Source organism: Rhineura floridana, chromosome 9 (genome assembly GCF_030035675.1).
Source record: "Rhineura floridana isolate rRhiFlo1 chromosome 9, rRhiFlo1.hap2, whole genome shotgun sequence".
In the NCBI taxonomy this organism is placed as follows: domain Eukaryota; kingdom Metazoa; phylum Chordata; class Lepidosauria; order Squamata; family Rhineuridae; genus Rhineura; species Rhineura floridana.
Genome location: NC_084488.1, coordinates 84,755,701 through 84,769,171, shown reverse-complemented (window position 1 = coordinate 84,769,171; position 13,471 = coordinate 84,755,701). Strand labels below are relative to the sequence as shown.

General features: G+C 41.1%; 1 protein-coding gene across 3 annotated transcripts in view; it reads right to left on the bottom strand.

The window, feature by feature from the left end:
* Nucleotides 1-1,325: 1,325 nt before the first annotated feature.
* The window catches only part of SEC24D (SEC24 homolog D, COPII coat complex component), a 78,027-nt gene continuing 65,881 nt past the window's right edge, over nt 1,326-13,471 (bottom strand). For all 3 annotated transcript variants that reach the window (XM_061585267.1, XM_061585265.1, XM_061585266.1), the window contains exons 17-23: nt 12,757-12,902; nt 10,114-10,252; nt 9,385-9,503; nt 6,681-6,860; nt 4,699-4,890; nt 1,981-2,070; nt 1,326-1,790 (exon numbers count right to left, since the gene is read on the bottom strand). In XM_061585267.1, the coding sequence (XP_061441251.1) occupies nt 1,650-1,790; nt 1,981-2,070; nt 4,699-4,890; nt 6,681-6,860; nt 9,385-9,503; nt 10,114-10,252; nt 12,757-12,902 (1,007 nt within the window). In that variant the 3' untranslated portion in view covers nt 1,326-1,649. The remainder of the gene's footprint in view (nt 1,791-1,980; nt 2,071-4,698; nt 4,891-6,680; nt 6,861-9,384; nt 9,504-10,113; nt 10,253-12,756; nt 12,903-13,471) is intronic.

Sequence of the window (13,471 nt, the reverse complement as noted above, 5' to 3'; positions counted from 1 at the left end):
TTATGTTCTACAATTTTATATGGCTTTTAAAAGCATTAGACATTCATAAAGGATAGGTCTATCAAGAGCTGAAGAAACTCATCAGAGGCACATCCTTTCAAATACCAGAAGCTTGGGCTAAACACCAGGGGAGGGCTGTTGCTGTCATGTCCTCCTTATGCAATTCCTAGAGGCACTTAGCAAGGCACTTTTGGAAATAGGATGCTGGACTACATGGACTTTTTAGTCTGGTCTGACAGGGTCCTTTTGCAAGAGCCGTATGACGGCAGCAGTGGCTTCTTATAGAAAATATATACAGTAATGCCTCAGTTAAAGTAGATGCGTTCCTAGACATTGCTTCTTTAACAGAAACAGGTACCAGAGGTAGAAATAACATGGAAAGAACAGAAACAGGTTTCTACACCTGCTCATAGATGGTGGGGGCAGCTTCAACAGGGGCTTTAAAGGGTGCCTACCTGGCACTCGCCCACTCCTTCTCCTGCTCTGAATCGTATTGGATACTTCCCTCCCCAGCCCTGGAAGAAAGCAAGAGAGCTCTTTAATCCAAAGCAAACACACATGCTTGTCAGTTTCACCCTAGCAAAGCAAAGACACAGGCTTGGAAGTTTACCCATAGCAAAGCAAAGCTAGTCAGTTTCACAGTTAAAAAAGCCTTAGTTAAAGGAGCGTCTTTCCTGGAGGATTCTGTAACTGAGGTATTACTGTATTGCATCAAATACTAGACTTTCAATTAGGCTATAACAATACAGGGTGTAAGTAGATGAAGAGGGAATGAAGTTATATAAAGCTGTAGGGCATAATAAGTGTTTTTTAGAGGAAGAAGCTTCAAGAGTAAAGTGCATAAGAACAACCCTTCAGGATCAGACTGAAGGATCTATCTAGTTCTGCACACATTCATTGATGGACTCTGAGTTCTACTCTTCTTTCTCCCTCTTTTAAAAGATTTCTCCATATTCCACATAGTCTTGTACACCTCTGTCTTACCTACCACAAATGCTTTAGTGCAAGAATAGCCAATGTGGTGCTCAGATATTGTTGGATGACAGCTCCCATCAGCCCCAGCCAGCATGGCCACAGATCAAGGAGGATGGAAATTCAGCAATATCTGGAGGATACCACATTGGTTACCTGCTTTAGTCTTTCCTCATACAGAAAAAGCTCCAAATCTTCAATAGTTTGGTCACCATAGTGCATCACAGCACACAAAGTGAAAACAAAAAAGAGTTACTGAAATGTATTTCAATGAAAGAAACCATTAATAGACCAAAACATACTGAGAACAAAATGATCTGTTAATGGGCAATAAAAATCAAAGGTAACAGAACTTAATAATGCTTTGCAATTTATTAAAGTTTATGAAATGAAAACCACATGCTTTAAGCATTGAATGATTCCAGGATTCCAAATCTTGCTATAAGAAACATTTTTCCTTTTAAAGAACAATAAATGCTCTCCCACAGGAGTTATACCTGAGCACAGGCTTGCCTATGATACGCAAACGTAGGTGAGCTACATTATTATGAAAAAGGGCACTGGTGTATGACATTAGAAACTGTACAAAAAGGTAGCATTAAAAAGCACCAGGTGTTTGGTCACTTAAGAATAGTCCCTTTTTACAAATGCAAAGAGAATTAATATTCAAGCATCTATTAGTTGAGCAGCTGACATATCTCTTTATGAACACAACACAAGAAATCCACATAAGAAGCTCCTCCATAAATACTCTTGTCTTCAACCAGGAATTGTTTGAAAGCCATTTCTGCCTGCTCCCTTTGCTTCACAATCAGGATCTAAAAATAAAAAATGTGATTTAGGCATTAAGATAATTGAAAATAGTGCATTGAGCCTGTTGCACTTTTCAATAAACTTCACAACGCAAGAAGTTTTATTTGCTATAAAATGATATCCATACGTCAAAGCTGCACAGGTCAGAAAGCATTTTTAAAATAGAAGCATTTCAATGGAAGTTTAATCTTTTACCTTCATGGAATAAGGTGTTTTGCTCTGGAGATGATCAATCATTGACCTCAGTTTTGTAGAGTAGGGATTTTCCACTTTGGGAAGTAGTGTCTGCATTATAAAATTATATAGGAAATTAATGTATGCTAATTAACATGCTAAAATGCAGACCTATTTATATGTTGTGGGAGGGAGATTCAAAGTGGTTTCCAAGACTTGACCAAATTGCATTGGACTTGGGAAATCAGCTGCTATGACCCAAAACAGAAAGATGGACCATGTTTTTCAGTGCTGGTCTGAATGTAAATAAAATAAGCATTACCAATTTAGCAAAATGATTAATAAACACTATTTAACACACACTAATAATATATAATGGATATTTTATACATACAGTGGCACTGAAGAAGGCCTGCAAAGGTTGACCTTAGACCTGGGGTTGCCAATCTTTTTGGACCAGTGGGCACATTTCAAATTTTGAGAAGTTGCTATGGGTGCCAGTCACAAAATGACTGCCATGGGGACATGGCATAACACAAAATCAGAGAGAGTACAGTCATTGCTGCTTCCCCACCCTCCTGCTCCTCCACAGATAACCTCATGCATGCCGTGAGGTTGCACACTCACAATGATGCTGTTGCTGTGTAAAAGCCATAGAGAGCATTCCCCAGTACCGGGAAAATATACAAGGTGGCCACATCTCACTCTTATACCCACTCACCACACACATACAGACCACAGACAGCACATACATCTCTCTCACATGTACACACTGCCACACACATCTCTCCCTCTCTCTCTCTGCCCAAGCACATCTGTCCTTTCACACGCCACATATACAGACAGATACACACCTACCCTCTCACACACACAAACCCCACATACATCTCTCTCTCTCTCTCTCTCTCTCTGCCCAAGTGCATCTCTTTCAATCACACACACATATATTTAGAAAAGCCTCTCCAAGGGTGAAAGAAGGAGAAAGAATGGATTTGCCATCTTTTAAAAAAAGGTTAATAATATCCAGTTAGTGCCAGTAGCTTGCTATCATCCGTCCATCCTCATCTTAGTCCTTGGATTAATGGATACTGAGACTTTGATACAGAGAACTCCTTGAGTGAACATAAAAATAAAAACTTCTGCTCGTGCAAGAAAAGCAGAAGTCCTCAGATTTCCACTGATTCTCTCCACCTCCGCCTACAAGCCCTTGCACCACACCATTTAGGGGTCTGCTGAGCCTCAGCAGTACATTTCAGCAGGGTACAAAGAGACCAGAAAGCTCAGTTTTCTGGATTGAAGCCAATGCCTTCTTCCTGCCTTTGGGGTGGATCCTTCCTTTTACTTCCTGCTGTTAACTCAGCAATCATTTGCATTTAGTTATTTTGATCTGGATTAATATTATTATTGGAAACTTTGTATTTGTTTTTATTTTAATTGTTCGTTGTTTTGGACATTGTTTTTGTTGTTGTTATAAGCAGCCCTGATTATTTCCTTTGGCCATAGAATGGAATGGAAATGGAATAAACATGCATCACAGGCATGCTGGGAAAGGAAAACATTTAGCTGCAGCTTACGGTAAAACTAGAAATGACATTAAAGCACATGATGGCCCCTTGTATATTTGTGTTTTGTTGAGTAGATCACAACCACAGCCTAACTCCCTGATCCAGATCTGGACTCTGCAGTGGGTGGGTGGATGGGGATTAAAACATTTGGCCCCACCCTTATTCCCAGTCCAGATCTTCTCCATGGTTGATAGTTGGCACCACTGGTAGCTTTCTTCTGGGATAAATAGTAGTTGGGGTGGGGACAATTCAGACTTGAACCACAGTTGGGACAAAGACTTAAATCCATTCTCTTATTGGCTTAACCACCCATATTAAGTGGCAACTTGGATATTACAAAAAAGCAAAGAAGTATGGTATAGGCTGCTATGCACACAGCTGTAAAGAGCTGCACCTTAGTTCTCTGTAGCATGAAAACCCAGTTAAAACACATGCACAACACAACACCCATATCACACAAACTGGGGCAACCTAACTTGCAACTTAAAACCACATAAATTCTGTTTTCCTTATATAAATGATATTTTGCTTTTTAATTGCATTTGACACCTTGCACTTTTTGTTTCTGCCTCCCATGTTGTGCTAACTTACATTACATTCCTGTGCGATAGAAATAGTGAAATTCTTTTTAAAGAGGATTTTAATAAGTCCCTGGAGTCATGGAGGATTGTTGGGCCCTTCAAGTCCTATGAATGGGCTGGGGACAGGACAAAGAAAAACTGAGTAGAGAACAGATGCACATGCAATTTGTACCACAGCCCTTTAAGCTATATAAAGGAGCGTGCTTCCCTTCTATTAGAGAATTTGCACTTGCACGATGCTCTCTGCTGAGTGGGCTCCATGGCAGCTGGTCAACACCATAGCTGAGCAGACCTTATCTGGTTTGGGGGGGGGTAATGTTAACTAGGGGGTGTCCTTTCTGAGATAGAGTATTTTCATACATCTGGAATGTCCCCCAGCTGCAGTCCTTTTTGTTTGTTTGTTCCCTGTGCCTGTTCTGAACCCAGAGTGTTTGCATTCTCAAGCCACTTTACCCGTAAGGATAATGATCTTAAACCTGTACCATCAGTGGACACTTCCAAAATTAAATGGAAGTTTAAATAGTAGAGATTAAATTTCAAGGCAACCACTCAACACATCTCCCCCAAAATATCATGCACCACCCTATACTTACAGCCTCTGTGCTGACATGTGCAAAGGAAGGGACATTAAATATCCCCTGGATAAGCTCTGGTGGGGCACTGACTCCCAGCCACAAGAACATGTGCAACCCATTGGCCAATAAGAATAATCCTCCTTCAGACAGACGTTCTTCTGAGCAGCGAACCGCAGAGGGGAATACGTCACTGTTTATATCCATAGAGTGCTGTAAGGGAAGAGGTTAGATTGTTTAGCTCATTCCCCCCCTTTTTTTGTAAGTACGTATGTCCATTGCGTAAAAATCCTCCGTGGCGCAGAGTGGTAAGCGGTGGTAACACAGCCGAAGCTCTGCTCACGGCCAGAGTTCGATTCCAACAGGAGGAGGAGGTCGACTCTCCGGTAAAAGGGGTCGAGGTCCACTCAGCCTTCCATCCATCCGTGGTCAGTAAAATGAGTACCCGGCATACGCTGGGGGGTTAAGAAAGGCCAGGGAAGGAACTGGCAATCCCACCCCATATATACAGTCTGCCTAGTAAACATCGCAAGACGGCACCCTAAGAGTCGGAAACAACTTGCACTATAAGTGCGGGGACAACTTTACCTTTTTTATGTCCATTGCAAGTAAGTAGTATGAAGAATGTTGTAGCTGCACGAACAAAATGATAGAAAGTTGTCCAAGTCTTAGTTCTGGTTATCATGTACCTTCCCCAAGTAATTTTTAATTACACAACTTCATTTTCAGTCTGCCTGCCTCCCTACAGATTATTGAACTGAAGCCTCCTTTCACTGCTCCCTGCAACACTGGACTGAATAAATTCAATCCCTTTGTTATGGGGGGCTTTTCAGAATATATGAGCTAATGCACCAGGGCATGTACATTTAGATTACCAAAGAAGTGGCTGCAGCATATCGCAGCGTTGCAGCATTGCCACCTCACAAGTGGTTCTATTACCAGTCGGAAAGGGCTGTAGCTTACCGGTTAAAGCACATGCTTTCTATACAGAAGGTTCCAGGTTCAGTCCTCAGCATCCCAAGGTAGGACGGGGAAAAGACTCCTGTCTGAAACCCTGGAGACCTGCTGCCAGTCAGTATAGAAAATACAGAGCTAGACTGACCAATGGCCTGACTTGGTATAATGCAGCTTCCTATGATCCTAACCCCTGGGCTGAGGACTAACCCAGGTCATCCCACTGCTACAACAGTGGGAAGGGTGGTATTACTACAGTGGCAACAGCTGGCACCATCATATCCAGCACTGTATGAAGATATTGCAAGTAAAGAAATAGGCAGGCTGTATACTGGGCACAAAAGTGGGTATGCCATTGTTAAAGTGCAGAAAAATGTATACTCATTGCCTTATGTATGTATGAAAATGTACCTACTGAATCCAGATCCTTGTTTTGTGTGACTCTGGTCAAGCTGCCACCAGTGCCCACCCCCAGGCTCCAACACCTTGGTGGGACGGACAGTCTGCCCATAGTGGTAATTGAGGGTGGGATGGGGGGCAGCTGGCCAGACAGTAGTGTTGGGTAGACCTTCTGAGCCTCTGCATATGAACTCAACAGTGCCACCATTTTACTTACACTGGCCCTGCCCCAAACTCCATGGGTTGGTGAAGTTAAAAAAAAGATGGTGCTGGCAACTCAAGTCTAAAGGGATGGGCTTGGCACTTGGCTCATCTTTGCTATTGGGTTGCTGCTGTTACCAGGCAGGCAGTCTGTTCACCCAGCAGACGGCTGGGCTTGTTCTCCTGGACTGAGTTACCAGCCTCAGCTGAGCTGTTGTATATAAAATGATGGGGTCACTTTACGTGTGCAAGTCTGGAGCTTTGCTCCCCTGCCTACTGCTGGCCAGCTGCTGGTGGCGGTCCCAGCATGGTAGTAGCATCAGCAGTCTGGTGATGGCATAGGGCTCTAACACAGCCTTAGCAATTGCCCAAGGATGTTCCATGCTGGTGCCAAGCCTGATACCTGCTGTTTACATCACAGACATAATGCTCCTCTATCAGTAACTTACAATTGGCAGAAGCTGTGGATAGAATAGAAGTTGGGTGCCAGCAACATCCATGGACATGACCAGCTGCCGGTGAAAAGTTCTTTCATCTGTGGGAATCTCTGGTTTGCCCATCAGCATACAGCTTTTCAGGAGACAGTTCATGTAAACTGGGAGCACCTTCATTGCATCAGGAAGGATAAGCTGAAAGATAAGGAAGTATGTAAAACCAGACTACTCCACCATTCATTCATGCATCCATCCATCCATCGGTGTCTCAAGCAATGCTTTCACTCTGATCTAATCATTTAAAATACCACTCTCTTTGATCTTAGCAGCTTCTTTAACTCAACATGGATTCTGCTTCAAATGTTTTCCCCCCCTTCCTCTTCCCAACCATCACAAATCTATTTGTGTTTTAATCAGTCTATAGTATGTGTTTTGGCAGAAAGGCAATGTATAGATGTAGTAAATAAATAAAATAAAATAAATAAAATAAAAATTCTTAGTCTTAGACTAAACAAATGCATAGTCACTTTATTTTGTGCATTCCACCACCACCTCCACATTATAACATTATTCATGCAAGGCACAAATAGTGCAACAGATACTCAAACGTGCTTTTCAATGATATGGAAACAGTCTGAGGGAGGGAGGTTGTGCTAGATAGCAGGGCTTTGGGTTTATATTATTTTCAGTGTGGCATCTCCCTGCTGCTCCAACATGTTAAGAAGAAAATTACTCCTTATGATCAGAACAGGAAGAAAACAGTTAATATGCAACAGATTTCAGCTTGGGCAACAAATTCTGTCTCTCTAAAGTTCAACAAGAATGTAAAATGTTTAATTTTTAAAAGAGCATTTCATCAGCCATATGCCAAAGGAAACAAACAAAAGGGTTTGTTTATGCACTATTTTCACACAACTGAAATCTGCCTTGGATTGTCTACAATCTAAGTGACATTCAGGGCTGATCTTGTGCTGCACACATAAAGTAAGTATTTACCAAGATGATGATGATTAAGCAAGCAAACTGAATCATGAATACACTACATAGAATGCCACACAGCACAAAAATCAAAATTTGCCTAAACCAGCCTGCAGACAACACTGGCATCAAAAGGGCTAGTTAAAGCTGGAACTATTTTTGGCTGAAGAAATCCATATGAGGGAATTAATTTTGTCAAGGTTTAGTTATGTTGCATTCCATGCCAAGATTCTTTGCAGGTGGTGTTTACCTCCCATGGTTTTAAGCATATGATGTAATTAGCAAATAATGTACAATGTTTCTCCTACTGATTAATTAGGCTAGGAGTAAGGTGATATTTTTGTATTCTTGGTTATGTTGTGCTTAACCCCCAGTCCCACAAACGTAACTGAGTGAGAATGGGTTCTATACTTCAGAATTCTTTGCAGTTTATTTCTTTGTAAGATCAGATAAAAACCAACAGCTTAAAATAGTACAAATGTTAGCATTGATGGAAGCATGTTATGATTCTTTAAGACTATAGGAATCCTATTTTTTTTCTCTGTGAATGATAGGAGCTTCCAAAAAGTTAGGATCCAGGCCTATTATTTTAGAATGAAGCATTTAGTGTACTAAGAGATGACATAGCCCACCTTTTTATTATAGTTTTGCCTATGGTTTCTTTGGGGGGGAAACTGGTTGTATTAATCCTCTTGGAAGGAAGTCTATATTGCCTCTAACCCTGCACTTATTTCAGTGTAGAGGATATGCCTGTTCCACTTGTACACTGTAACAGCTGTCTGATGCTTTACTTCATGCCCTGAAGCTCAGTTATGCAGCTAGCAGAAATCTCATTGCACTTGCCTTGGGGGTGGTGGAAAAACTTTCCAGATCCTATCTGTTTTATTATTGTAATGCAGCATGAAGGGAGCACAGACTGACTGCTGCTTTAATAAGCTCCAGTCCCCACATCTACTGTGCAGATCTTTTAAAACGAAAGGTTAACAGAATAAACGGAACAGTGCCAATTCCTTTTTTCAAAAAAATCCTTCCTGCCTCTTTTCCCATTGGGGAACATGTGGCCCTCCAGATTATGTTGAACTACAACTCCCTTTATCCCTGACCACTGGCCATGTTGGCTGGGGCTAATGGGAGTTGGAGCCCAAGCATATAGGTGGCCACAGGTTTCCCATTCCTGCCCTACATCTTTAAGTTTATAAGCCAGCAATGACATCTGCACTGATGTAGGAATGGGAAGAGACAAAAATACTGCATCTGCTGACATTACAATCTAGAATTCAATGGGAAAATGCACCAGATGACATTTATTATTATTATTATTTATTTAATTTGTATTCCGCCCTTCCTCCCAGCAGGAGCCCAGGGCTGCAAACAAGGCACTAAAAACACTTTAAAACATCATAAAAACAAATCTTAAAATACATTAAGACAAAACAGCATTAAAAACATTTAAAAACTTTTTAAAGGGTTAAAAACATTCTTAAAAAACATATTAAGCAATTCTGACACAGACACAGACTGAGATAGCTCTCAACTTAAAAGGCTTGTTGAAAAAGAAAAAGAAGAAGAAGACGACATTGGGGTAGGGGGAATCAAATCCCATCTTAAAAATTGTGGAGGGGCAATATTTCCTTACTGGATATAACTTGCTTTCAATCTCCATGTTCAAAACCTGGAATTTCAGAGCTAAACCCCAACCATCAACATTGCACAACACACAAACATTTGGAGCTGAAAATACCTGGCTCACTGCAGATGGGCTTGCACAGTTCTTTCTGTAACATGCCAACATGCGAGCTGTCTGATTCACCAGGATCTCACGGACAGTCTTCAATGGTTGGTTGAGAATGGCTTTGTAAGCTGTAATGACATAAATGTAAGATAGAAACATCTTGAGTTTTTTCTCTCCCCCACATATTCCACCTTTTCACAGAAGACTGAGAACATCATTTTATTTTATTTACTAAATTAAGAAGACTTCAGCTATTGATAAACATTTTCTAAATACATTTCAGACCTTTTTGAAAGCAGACTCAAATTCAATAGATTTCACCTGCTTACAGAGAGAATGAGAGTGATATGCTCTTGGTTTAAAATATGGATGATATGAAAAGTAAAAATTGTACTCAGAATGTGTTTCTATCATACATCCAAAACACAACATAGCTTATAATCTTACTGCCATCCTCAGAATATGATGTATATTTGTCAATATTCCTGTGTTAATTACAAACTGGGAAGTCAAACTATGAGACTGTGATTTGTGCAGGAACTAGGCAAATACAAAAGAAGTTGTCTTAGCAGGAGGACTGCAAATTTGCAATACCTATGACATTTTGTTTATGCATCAAATAAGTAAATGTGTGTCTGCCAGGTCATCCCTGATTTATAACACTTTGTACCACAGGAGAGATTAGGCGCCACAATAACTCTCAAATCCCTCCTCCAAGTCATACATCATCCAGCTTACCTGATTTAGCAAAGAAATTTATAAGTGCATCAGTCTCACAGCTCTTGTAGACATCAGCTACCCGGGAGCTACAGTTAAGTCCAATATTATGTATGCGCAGTCGTCTTTGACCACTCATGGATGTGTAAAGAACTGCACACTGCAATGACAAAGGCAAAATGAATTTGGGCAGAAACCTGAATTTAATTTCATCTTTAATTCTGAACTTACTTGCAACTTGTTAAAAAAATACTGAAAATTTGTAATGTGATAAGAGACTAAAGTTACTGTTAGGGGATGACGAGAAGGATTTTTTTTACACCTCCCCACTCATTTGGGTATATTCATTCGGACAAAGCAGAAGAATGTTTGGCCTAAACTATTGAGGTAAATCAGTGGTCCATTTAAGCTAGCACTGCCCATTCTTGTCTTAGGCAAGGCCATGACATGCCAGAGCTGCAAGCCTTATACATGCAAACTATGTCTTCTACCAGTATGTGAGTAGTCGTGTTGTAATAAATTTAAGATTTTTTCTGCCATATGGCAGGGTTTCTCCAACTTTTTATATCACCCTTTAAAAGGGGGGTAGGGCAGTGGTAGAGCACATGCTTTGCATGCAAAAAAAGTCCTAGACTACAAAAGACTCCTGTCTCAAACCCTGGTGATCCACTGCCAATCAGTGCAAACAATGCTGAGCTAGACTGACCGCTGGTCTGACTAAGTATAAGGTAGTTTCCTGTTCCCTATGTAGCAGATCTTTCCTGTTCCACTCCAATCTAGAAATTTCACTTTATTTAATTTCATTCATGAATTGTTTACTGTAAAACATCCCAAAGTGATTTAACAATAAAACATTATCAAAACATTTTTTCCTTGTTGGAAAAGGAAGGTCTTCAATAGGTGCTGAAAAAATAATAGAGACAGTTCCCGTCTGATATGTAATGGGAGGGAGTTCCAAAGGGTAAGTGCCACCACACTAAAGGTCTGAATCGTATATTGTATGGAATGGGCCTCTTGATGAGATAGTATCTGGACCCTCTGCTGCAGGGTACAGTGATTAGTTGGGTATAAAATGGATACTGCTTCTTTTTTACTTGCCTAGTTCCTACACCATCTGTGCTAGTTTAACTTACTGCTGAGCTTGTATGGTCTAAACTCCCCTTGACTCCTACATCCTGCACCCACTTTATGCCAGGTAACCTTCACCCTAAGGTAAGCAGGCTCTGAAAAGTCAGGGACTTGTAACTCTGGAGACGTGACTGATTAAACAGTAACTACCACTTGTGACATCCACTACCTGAGATTCTATGCCGGTTTGAGGGGAGCCACAGATTGAGCAATACTATTTTATGTTTCTGATCCAACTCTTCCTGCAGTCTCAAGAAATACACCCTCCACTTCCCTATGGGCTTTGGTATATCAGATCTTGGGACAGAGATGTTTTTTTTCCTGAGGAATGACTTCATCCTTGCCAAGGCTCATAATGTTTTACTGTACTGCATTTACACAAGGATTTGTGGACTATATTTCAAGATGTATGGCTAACTGTACTAAAAGCAGGTCATTTTGGAACTAGATTTATAACCTGCACCAAAAAAAAGAAAATGGTCATGACAAAAAAAGAAGTCTTCACCTCATGTGAAAGTTTATGGCACGTGTAGGTTTTAAAGAATTAAAACACCAACACTTTTAAGGCAGAAATTCTGGGGTGTGAGGGTGGGGAATAGTAAACTTTTAAATTCTCTCCAGTTGGAAATAGTGAAGCAAAGGCACTGAGGTTTATTGCAGTAAATATTTATCCATTCTACTGTAATAATGACCCACAAGTTCCCTTGCAATTCTGCCCTCTCTTCCTGTATGCTAGCATATCTCCCTAGCCAATATGATCAGTAAAGGGATAGTACCTTCAGGGCGAGCCCTACCATTAAGCAAAGTCAGGCAGCCACTACAGATAGCAGGTGCTGGGGGACCATTCAGTTCAGCTGCTCCGCATTCCCCCTGCATCCCCCCAAGCCAGCCTGCTGTCCTCAGGTACAGAGAAGGCCACAATCCCATTGCCAGTGCTGAAGTAAGATTCTACTGCCAGTCCAACATGGAATGGGAGGACACCACCTTGTCCTTTGCCCCAGGCAGCAAAATGCCTTGCGTCCTTTCCTTCCTTCATAGGCTGAACTAGCAGCTATGATGTAGATATTGAATAAAAAGGAAACATCCATATGGCTGAACCAGTAGCTGTGAGAAAACCTTGCTCTTCTTGTCAGAAATAGGTTTGAAACTGGATGGGAACTCCTTCAAGCCAAACGCATAACATTACACACTCATCTCCAAGTTAGTAAGAGGGGCTATTTACTCTAGAATGCTTTCTGCAACAGAAGAAAAACAGTGTTGGCATGAGAAAAGCAGGTAATTGTGTCACCTGTCACTAGTAACATCAGAGGCAGAATCCAAGGTGTCCATGGACCTTGCAAAGCCATATTCTACATTGCATTTGCAACAGCAATGGGGAAAGGATCTAATTTTCCCAGTGGCAAAAATATCACTGTCTTGAGTGCTGGAAAAATCCTATAACACGAATTATTTTGAGGGAAGATGTACTGAATGCTGCACAATCAACTGTTACACATTTATTGATCACCTGAGGAGACACATCATATAGCTTGTTACCTGGATTAAAGCTCCACTGTCTTCATTCAACTTGTCATCGTGCTTGAACTCCACGGTCACTGCTTTGTCACAGTCTACCGCTGCCATTTCAACATCAGTGGTGTTGTTCATGAAAACTGCTCCCAAGAAGTCAGTTGCCCTGAAGCCTAGAGCAGATTGCAAAATAATCTTGTCTATGGACTATGTCAGCTAACGGCCATCAGCAGCAGCACCATCATCCCTTCTGATGCACTGCAGAACTGAAAGACTGACAGAGATGGCATTCCTCCTCTCTGCCCTCCTCAGGACTGATATGCATGTTATAGAATCATAGAATTGTAGAGCTGGAACGGGCCTATAAGGCCATGGAGTCCAACCCCCTGCTCAATGCAGGAATCCAAATTAAAGCATACAATCCAAAAAATGTGAAAATCATGTGGAAAGGTAATCACAAGATGTTTGTTATCCTGTCAGTTTCACAGTATTTCACACAAAAAGTGCTGTCCAGGGCAACAATTGGTCTTTATTATGTTAGGGAGCTTGTTTATTCTCAAACCTTTGCCCTTGTGCATTCATATGAAATATTAAAATGAAACTGACAAAATATTAAATAGTCATGTGATGGTATTTCCACCTCAAGAAGTAATGTGTTAATTGGCCTTCAGAAGGATGTTTTTGCTTGAGATGCCCAAAATGAATGTGGACAACCATAACACCATTCCAGATGATCCACCAC